Source organism: Scomber scombrus, chromosome 11 (assembly GCF_963691925.1).
Source record: "Scomber scombrus chromosome 11, fScoSco1.1, whole genome shotgun sequence".
NCBI lineage: Eukaryota > Metazoa > Chordata > Actinopteri > Scombriformes > Scombridae > Scomber > Scomber scombrus.
Window position 1 is genome coordinate 21,200,590 of NC_084980.1, and position 11,091 is coordinate 21,211,680.

General features: G+C 35.9%; 1 protein-coding gene across 1 annotated transcript; it reads left to right on the top strand.

The window, feature by feature from the left end:
* The first annotated feature begins 10,098 nt into the window (after positions 1–10,098).
* Positions 10,099–10,891, top strand: ccl25a (chemokine (C-C motif) ligand 25a). Its single transcript, XM_062428236.1, has 4 exons — positions 10,099–10,162; positions 10,436–10,553; positions 10,661–10,778; positions 10,871–10,891. Exons 1-4 carry the CDS (start codon positions 10,099–10,101, stop codon positions 10,889–10,891), a joined length of 321 nt encoding a protein of 106 aa, XP_062284220.1.
* Positions 10,892–11,091: the final 200 nt, after the last annotated feature.

An 11,091-nucleotide genomic window follows, 5' to 3' on the forward strand; every position in this document is an offset into this window, starting at 1 on the left:
CTTTTATTGTTAAACTGATAGAAGTAGAAAAAGATAGATAGATAGATAGATAGATAGATAGATAGATAGATAGATAGATAGATAGATAGATAGATAGATAGATAGATAGATAGATAGATAGATAGATAGATAGATAGATATTCTGTATAAATAAGATTATTAGCCTATATTGATTTCAGAAATGTTTTACTTTCTAATATCAGTTTCGGCATCAGTCCCAAAAATCCAGTATCGGTCAGGCTTTAGTCCAAACAGTAATTTTGTGTATTTAAAAAAAGCATTTTAAAAGTTTACCTGAAACTTATATGAGGCTTCATCAGTCTGAGTTATATCTGTCACATTTACAGTCTTTCTAATAATGCTTAAAATTCCCTTTCTGTTTCCTCAGCAGGGCTGTTTCTAGTTTTTTAGGGGCCCTATGTTTGCCCCTTCCCTCCGTTATTTCAAGTAAGAGTGTAACATAGTTAATTATATAGTAAGAAATGTGTTGAGTTAAATATGAATCAGTTATGTGTTATAATTTAGTTTTTAGATTTATTTTGGGCATATTTTGACCTTTTTATTTAAAAGTAGCTGGCATAGGGACTGACAGGAAACAGCGAGAAAGTGAGAGGGGAATGGCGTGCAGCAAAGATCCCTTGCCAGAGTCGAACTAGGGACACTGCAATTATGTGGCACGCGCTGTAACCACTTGACTACCAAAGTGCTCCAGTTATGTGTTATAATTACACAAAATCTCTGCTTATCTGATTTGCTACTCCTCCAGTCAAGTGGAACATATGAGTGTTAGTGTCTGTCCCCCAATGTTCACCCAACGTGCCCCTATTGTCTCCTGCCTCTGCCTCTCCCCTTTTGTCACTGTACTCCATGGGACAGGTAAGCATCTTTTCTGTCTGTTTGTTACCTGAATCTTTTTGTATGCTAACATGTTTTATTGTGTTATTTGATTTGTGTAGGGGCTCGTGTGTTTGATTAATTGACCAGAAGACTTTGCCACTTGTTTCTGTCGTCAGAATAAACAGAGGTGGCAGAGGAGTCTGAATCTTACACAACGCACACAACGTCAACAACCGCTGGTTACAAGAGTACACACCAAATCTGCATCATATTTCATATGCAATTAATTGTGACCAAAATGCTACTTTTTACACATAAAAACACATTTAAATTATGATTCATAATTTATTATTTTAATAAACTTTATCTTAATTAAAGGAACTTCAGATAAACTTTTAAATACATTTTTGCACAGGAGGAAAAAAGGCTTGTGGATTGTGGTCTCCATCTCTTACATTGTGAGCGCATTATGAAGGGATCTTAATCACCATAAACAGGAGGAATGATTATGCCAAGAAAGAAAAACATTTGGGCACCTGACAATTGTTTTAAGATCAACTTGAAAAATTATGAACTGGTCCTTTAAAGTTTGCTTGGATTGTATAACCTGCTACTACAGCAGCTCCACAGGCCTCTATAGAAATGTGTTACCACGCTGTGATTTCAAAAGTGTTACCAACTATGATGAGGTTGCATAAACTCACTACCGAGTGGCACAGACATACTACATAAGAATATGAGTTACTGACCTTGTAGAAAGAATAGTTTGACAAAAAAAACCACACCATAACCACATCTCATAGTCTCCCTCAGCGGATAGAGTTTGTTTAGTTGTCACGGAAATATCTCAGTTGTCATCAATCATTGTTTTGCAATCATGATTGATGACGACAAATGGGCCCCAAAGGCATTGAGGGATGAGACAAATTGCAACAGAAATGCAGCACAGATCTGCTCACGGTGCAACAGCAAGAGCAGCCACACAGCAAGATGAAAGATGCCCAGAGTGCAATGATAAACCTCAAGAGACGTTCCTGAGGAATCTTACATTCCTTGCTTCAAGACAAAAATACAAAAAATACAAAAAGCTTCTGCAGCAAAGAAAAGTACTTCGAGTCATATGTGACAGGGAGGAAGGGGACCCAGTCGCAAAAAAGTATATCAAATAGTATTCCATACATTTTGTAAGAAAATAGAGGAGTGGATACTCTGGTGTCAGGTATATTGTGGAATATTTCTTTCTTGATACACTAGTATACTTGTTAAATTTACCTCTCCAGTTTCAGCTTAGCGCCACCGCCTTCATCAGAAGTGTCGCAGTTGGTGGTATTTAGTATGGCAACCAACTATGTGAAGGTAAATGATCAATGCCCTGTTCACATTTGATGGATTCAGATTGTGTCTCTCCTATAATCATAATGGTTAAATTTGTACACATGGTGGCGCAGTGTCACCTCACACTGTGAATGCTGGAGATTATGAGATTATTCTCACATCTGCATTGATTTGCTTTGGGTTTTCTCCCCCAGTCCAAAGAGTAAGTTAGTTCATGTGTAAACTGTAGGTATGAGTGAGAATTGTGTTGTCCTATAAAAGTTTTTTTTAATGTTTTTTTCAGTTTTCAAACAAAACATACAAATAACTTATAACAAATGTGGTCACAAACCTATCCTGTTTATTCAAAGATGATAACATGATTTTATATCACATATTTCAGGAATCATGCTGTAGTAAAGTGTGTTAAATCAGTTAAATAGTAGAAGTTTTAACACTTTAACACAAAACAAAACCCTAAAACTCTTTGGTATGCCCCTGTAATGTCAAGCATGTGTAATTTTTACCAAACAGATTCAATTAAAGATAGCCTGTTGTGTTTTATTTTCAGCGTTTCCAAAACACTTGTGTATCCTTAAGGTCTAACAAACATGTTGAAATCATTTCCTACTTTATAAAACATTTGCAAAGCCTTTTGTTGTTTATACCAGCTTGCACTTGTCCTCTCTTCTTTTATCGGTGCATTTAAGGAGATCACATTTAGTGTGCTGTGAATCAGACCTGACAGCATCATGTGCTGTTCTGCAGTGCTGCTATGTTCCCAGAACTATAAACACAGAAATGCTGCTCTGTTCTGATCAAACTCAGAAGAGTCACTTTTTTAGAGATGAACCCTGAACCTTTTTCTAGCCATTATTGCCTGGCATTTTTGTCTTATCCAGCTGTTTTCATATGAATATTTACAGCTTTGTATTTTGTACACATTTTTTGTGGTTGAGAGACTTTCTTTCTGGTGCTCTCTATCATTGTGTGAAGCCAGTGCAGTTCACTTCACCCGCCACCAGAGGGAAAACTAGCACCTAAATATGAAGCTGACATGAAATCTAGTATGTTATGATGTATCGGCTTGTTTAAACACTTCAGTAAAACTATAAAGCATTCACATCAAGTAAAATAATTCAAGCCCAGGATACCATATTTTTATGTATTTACCATTTAAATCAAATGGGAATGTAATTGGCATAATAGTGTTTTTTTTACTGAAGTTAACATGAGAAAAGCCCCACAGTATGTGCTGTATTGTAGCAATAGAGTCATAGCTACATTGATTGTTACATACCATTTGTAAATTGATAATACAGTACTCCCATTTTCCTTTTCCTTTTCATTTCTTTTCTTTTCTTTTTTTCTTCTTTTTTTGTGTGCATAATTTCTAAATATAGAAACTGCCAAATCTCTGCAAATATCAGCCTCTTACCATGAAAAAAATGACATTGTCATCCGGACATAGTGAAATAATTATATCATGATCTTGAGATAATGTGATTAAAATGATATGTGTAGCTGTTCTCTGTAGGGGAAGAAAGATTTTTTTTGTCATACATTCTCTTTATTTCACATACTTTCTTGGCTGTGGAGTAATGGTCAATGCAACACAAACCTCATATTTTGTATCCCTTGTGACCAAATGCCAGAAACAGACAGAAAACACTGGACGGACACTACCATAAACATTGCCTTGTCAGTTCAATTATGGTTAAAAACACTGAGTAGAACACATTTCATAAGAGTTTGCATTGCACAATGTCGACCAAAAGTTTTCAGAACGAAACATACTTCGAATTTCCCTTCGGGCACAACTCAAACAAGCCACTGCATGTGTTTATGCTGCTTGCCACAGAAGGCCCTCATATGTAAAGAGAGCTTGGCTTGTGCTTGCATTCACAGCACTTTCATTTCTCTTGTTATCCATCACCGTAGTCAATGTCCACTTTAAATCTGAGTCAATATATTTCTGTTGGCTGCAGGCCAGGGAAGTATGCTCAAATGAAACTGTAATTATACTCCAGCTTAATATTTGCACATTTTTGTCTTTGCTGCACTGGATGGTAACAAACAGTCTCTTTAATATTGTTGAAACAGTAAAAATTGCTACTTGATTCCACCAGAATCCATTTGAGACAAAAAAAAATACAGTTCTGATATGTTGACTGCTTTGAAGTACTGTAAGACCACCGCAGGCACACTCTGTTTAAAATCTGGCTTTAAAGCAAAAGTAATTACGATGCATTCTTTCACTAAACCCAAAACTAACTTATTTGCTGTGTGGTTTTATATTTGATATCAGCCTGTGGGTAGCACTAACCACATCTGAGTGATGAATAAATCAGGATAAAATACAAATGCCAGATGAAAAGCGACACTTAACAATAGTTCAAAAAAACAAAAAACAATCAGTTTAGCCAAGCATAAAATCTGCATGACTTTTCACTTTGAACAATTTGAAAAAGAAAACCTGGGAGACTTGCAGTGCCCTCCACAGATTAATCCTAATTTACCAGTGATGACACATGCTACATACTGTAGATTTTTATGTGTTTTAACCCTTCAACCCTGCCAGAAATGATGTTAATATTGGACAATTGTGCAAAACACCAGATTCAATATGTTTGTTTTTGTCAAATCCTTACATTGTCTACAATATCTGAACGGACATTATGATGTGGTTGAATTTAGGGAAAGATTGTGTTCATGGTTTGAAAACCCCCCACAAAAGTCAAAAGTGATTCACACCATCCATCACCCTAACCTTACCTTCTGCTTCTCTACATAATGGTCAAACGGAATCAACGGAAACTTGGTCGTTTGCTTAGTTTATATTAACTCTGCTAATCCGACACCGTTATAAACTATCCACAAAAAAATGTCACTTGTATGCTGATTCTTCTACATCAAAGTGGTCATATTACATGCTTTTCTGGATGGATATTTAGAAAAATATTATTTTCAAAATGTTTAAATAAAGATCCACGTAAAGGGCCTTTTTGTGCTTCAGTGGATGTCACAAAAAATTCAACCAATAAAATCACAAAATTCATCAACAACTTCGCCTCTGTGTTAAACTTCAACCAAATCAACCTGCAGTTCTCTCCATAACTAATGGCTAATTGGTTTATTACCAATTACCATTCGTTAAGTACCATTTATTGTGATTATATCATTTACAGGGACAGTTTCTTTTTGAAAGAGTACTTTAACATAAAGATAGTACTGCAGTGACACCATTTCAGAGGATATGGTTTTGTTTTAGTTTTTAAACATTGTTCACTTAGAATATGTGTTGCATTAATCTTTCATTATTCTTAATTAGTATGTTAGAAGCATAGTGTGTTATAAAATTAATGGCTGCACTGAGATGAAATTGGCTCTCTAGATTAATTATCCCAGGAGTAGAAAATCCTTGATTTAGGTAAACCCTGCCCTCTCTTAAAAGTTATGTGTTTCAAATAAATATATTATCTGACTGCTTTGTAATGAACTTGCTGATGACATTTATGCCCCCAGCAGGAAGAACTTACTGTCATCATCACATCCTTCAAACAGGAAGGCTTCTAAATCAGTGAAAAAACAATATATGATAACTTTGTTTTCATTTCTTCTTTTTCAGGTACATACAGTTGACATAAGGATGGTTGCAACAGCAGTAAATCTTAAATCAGTTTCATTATTGAGTCTTCAGCTCTGTCCTAATCTCTACTCCAGCTTTTTTTGTACTTTGTGCCAAAAGAAAGTTTTTCACACACTGATAAATGGCTTTTTGGAGATGCCAAATGACAGCAACAGTGATGGGATAAAACAACGGATCATATTGTCGGGAAGGAATGCTGAAGACAACACACTGTATCATCGCGCAGCCTTCACCCAAGTACCCTTGGCAGTGGACCATCATCTTCTGACAAAAATTCAATGCCATTAATCCATCAGGTTTGCAGAATATGCAACCGCAACCAGGAAAAGAGATAATCACAGCCAACTCTATACTTTGAAAAAAAAAGATTGTTTTGCCAAAATACATTCTGAGCTCTTTAATGTTGTACTATGATCGAACCCACACAGTTAGCAGGGAGCAAGACCAGATTTGTACGGTTGTAATTTGGGAATAAATCATAGCATTATTACATAAACAGCTTTAAAGCCTGGGTGGCAACTGGGAAGAAAGAGGAAATTCTCAGATTCCTTCTGTACAACACAACATATAGTTTTTGGGTTCTGAAGGAGCAGAGTAATAAACAACTGAATTGAACACCAGTACACTTGCAGACATAGAAAATGGAAAGGGCTGTTCCATGAAACGCCTCATTGGACTTTAGATGGCTGAATCTGAGCGCTGCGAAGAGAGTATAAACAGTGAAGAACACTATCATATGTCCACCCAGGCACTCTAGGCTCATTAATATCTGTCACAAAGCGTTCAACAAAATTCCATGTGAAAAAAACACAGCCAGCCTATTTTCATGAATTAACAGGAAAAGCTTTGGGTGGATACGCAACATGGCAATGCTGACAAGTGCTTTTAATGCAAAACCTCTCAACTGTCGGATCACAATGTGACTGAAAGGACATCTCATGTCTGATTCTGTACAACTCATGTGTCATACTACATGTCATACTCATGACTACAGACAGTCAAGCTCTCCTGAGAATACTGACAAGCTGAGAAAGTTTTTACTATGAGACCGGTGTGTTTTCACAACAACATTCTTTTTGGGGAGGATTGAGTACAGACTGTAACAACCTAAATTCCCAACTTCTACATTTGTCAATTGCACTTCACTCATTTCTTCTTGATTTATTACTTAAATTAATAAGTAACAGTGGCATCAGAGTCATATTTACTGCAATAAAATCGATTATTTGTCAAGTAACGTAAATCTCCAAGGTGATCAGTCATCATATATGGCCACCAGTGTTGACATGCAAGCCATTAGTTTTACATTGATGGTTTAAAAAGTGCATTGACTAATGACCTGATATTTCCTTCTGTTCTTGTGCGCCCCTTTGGTCAAAATGTCTCGGTCGGATTTTCAGGTCAGCTAAACTATATTGTTCCTGAGATAAAGCCCTTATAAAACAATAAAGCTGTCTGTGTGACATCTGTTGGGGACTTCCATAGATAATTACAAGTAAATGAGTGACAGCGACACTTTCATTACACTATCATAATGCTGTCGAAGTGATAGGCAGTGTTTCTGTATCGATGCATAAAATGATAAGCAGGGACAGTAAAAAGAATTTATCACAGCATAAAACCATGATTCAGTATACAAGGAAACCTAGTTTGTTTCTACTGTGTCTGACACATACAGAGCCGTTCAGTAATAAATGCTACCCCACACTCATATGCATGCATGCTGCTCATTTCTGGCTGCTACTTCAGAATATTGCAAATTGTCATTGCACAAAGTAGCTCTGACTACACTTGTTTTACTAAATCTACTAACTAAAATTTACTTAAAATGCTGCTCTATATCTTTTTGAAACATGAATAAATACTCCAACAATTAAGGAAGTGGAACAGTTTTCTAAATAAAGATATTTAAGATGTCTCCATGCATCTCATACTGGATGTAACACCAACCATCATTTTGATAGAGCAGTGGTATTATTTTGATTATTTACTAGTAAAATTAACTACCTATGGCCCCAATATGGAGAGGGCACTCATTCATTCATTTTCTTTACAGTTATCCTCTAGAGGGTCACAGGGAGCCGAAGCCAGTCTCAGCAGACATTGGGCAAGAGACGGTTACACCCTGGACAGGTCACATACATAGAGACAGACAACAATTCACACTCACATTAACGCATGCAGGCAATTTAGAGTTAACAATTAACCTAACCTGTGACCCAGAGAGCACTTGCACTCAGTAAACTTGAGATTAAAAGTCATTATCTTGTTTGTATGTAATTAACATAAAATAAATCATTATTACTGGCTGATTTTTGATTTATCAAAATCATCCATGGACATATTGTCCTCTCCAAGCACATCTCATAGTAAAAAGCATTCCATAGTAATTTCACAGTAAAAAAAAAAAAGCATAGCTCATAAACATTATTACAGATTTTTTATTTAGAAATATTAAGTAGTGTATAAAGAGTTAATTACTGACTACCCATAGAACCACTACAGATGCATCTGGTTAGTTGTTGATTTGGTTAACTAAATGTGTGAAAATGGATGAATTAAAAGGGGAAGAAGACATACTGAGTTTTTATCTATTCTTGTTTCCCCGATTTTTATACTAAGTACATAACAACTATGTATATGTAATAATTTGCTATAAGAGTATGTGGTGTGCATTTAGATATACAATATGAATGTACATTTGTGTGTGCATGTGTATACAATATGAACAATTCTTTCGATGCTGTTGATGCTATTAAGGAATGTGTTGTATTGAAAGAGAAACATTATTTGAGGAACAATCATTCAATCAATATTTGATCGACAGCAGCTTTTTTAAAGGGGAATAAAATTAAACTGCCAGTCTGTTTTTCCATCTTTTCTGTTACTTGCTGGCATTAAGTGAAAGGATTTGTTGAGGGCAAATTATGTAAGAATAAATGTGCCAAATAATACCATCATTCAACAGGCATTATGGAGGACTTCTCAACAAGATTTCTCAACATGCAAATGTCAGTGTAACAGGACAGACTCCAATTACAACAACCCTAGGCAATGTGGGAGTTATTTCTCTTGTACGATGTGACTGCTTTTTACATACTTACATTTTTATATGTTACATTTTTATACATATTTATATTTATAAGAATCTAGATTAAAAAAGAGAAATGTAATTTGTAAGAAATGTTTTAGTCTGAAGAGGAGCTTTGAGCTCGAAATGTCACACTGGTGATATCCTAAATAAATGTACCTGCATTGGGAAATGCAGTGTGTGGACCTTCTTTTTGCCTGCACATAATAAATGTTACCCCACACTCCTATGCATGCATGCTGCTCCTTTTTAGCTGCTACTTCTTAAGAATATTGCAAATTGTCATTGCACAAAGTAGCTCTGACTACACTTGTTTTACTAAATCACACCTGGTAAGATTAATATTTGAATATAATCTTATCTAAAGAGAAGAAACTAAAACAACACCCATCGGTGTTGGGTTGAAAAGAAAAGAAAGATGAGATGAGGTCAAAGGTTTGTTGCAGTAATGGTAATATGATACCTGGCATAATGCCTTTTCAGTGCTTTATAAGAGAGCCGCACCTGCAAAGGTTGATAGACACAAGAAGAGAGCTTCAAAAACCACATCTGGAGCACTACAGGTGAGTGACCTGTAATCCTAATATACGACACATTGCTTTGTTTTTACCTGGAGTTTCCTGAATAATTTGCCTTTTTAAGAAATAGAACAAGAACAAGATTTATTTAACTATTTGCACTTTCCCCTTATTATTGCACATTATTTCACATTAATTTGATGTGCATGTATGGCATCCATATAAATATGCCTGATTTAGCCAAGAGGCACATTTTCATTATGTTAAGGATTATAATTATATGCTTTAACTCAAGGATTCAGTGAATATATGATTTTTCTTAATTATCAATTATTTATTTGCATCTGCAAAAAGCAATTAAATACATTTTTATTCTTTACCAAAAACCCAAGAAAGCAGAAATTCAGCAAACATTTATGGACATCAACTGTGATAATGTTTTAGAACCATGATTGCTTCATTCAACACATGCAAAGATTGTCTACAATGTAAAAAAAGTGAGAGTTGCATATATAAATACATAACAAACAGAGTCAATGTGCAATGTTTGCTCAAGGTTCAAAGTTTCAGGTGGAAAAGGGAAGGAGGAGCTGAGTAAAAATAATCAGATGAGGCTGATTGCAGGTAAACCTTACATATCTTTGCATTGATCTTTTTTTTTACAGAGCTGCCACTGTACCTATTGCACCATGCGGTTCAATGCGCTGTGCTTTCTGGTGATCTTATGCAGTATCTATCTTGCATTGGCACAAGGTAAGACGCAGTAAAGTACTGTATCTGGCATGTACTGTGAACACAGCATAGATAAAATAAGGGTCTATGGGGCTTCTTTATTGCATAAATACCTGTGTGGGAGGATGTGTCTTCACCTTGATTGCCTTCAGCACTCCCCAATTGCGTAAATTGCCTTTTGATTAGCAAATTTATTTCAATGAACTTTGATTATTGTAGAGATTATATCATACATATAGTTTTGGCACTGGTGTTTATGTCTGACTGTGCTGTACTGGATTTATGATCCTTCAGTTTCCTATGATGACTGCTGTCTGAAATATGTGAAGAAACTGAGCGACAAAACTCTGAAACATGTCATGAAATACAGACGACAGGAGACAGATGGAGGCTGCAACATCCCTGCTGTAATGTAAGTGCATATGCAATAAAAGCCTTGACAGTGTTTCTTAATATTTGTAGTTGTTTTCCATTATTGCTTTTATGAACTAAGATCTGTTTGCATTATTTATCCTTTAGCTTGACCATGAGGAGGGGACGTGTGCTTTGTGCAAACCCAAGGGAGCAATGGGTGTCAGAACTAATGGAGAAGATTGACAAAAAGGCAACCCCGAAAGACAGGAATCTCGTCGGGAAGGTGATGACTGAAGACAGTTTTTGGCCTGAACATTTAAAGTCAAATTAATAAGTGTCAAGTGGTATTCAAACGGATGTCTTTGTTCTCCACAGCGATATCAACCACGGCTGTAGAAAAGCTGCAGTAGCCCTAATTCATCTTCCACCATCTGGCAAGTCTCCATCATTAAGCTTGAAGAGGATTTATGGTTTTATGGTTTGTGACTGCAGGGCAAAAGAGGAGGAGCGCATCATGGATATCTTGTAGCATTACTTTTGCTTTTATTCTGCCTTAAGATAAAGGTCAAAACGTGGGTAGAACATCAACACTTGGC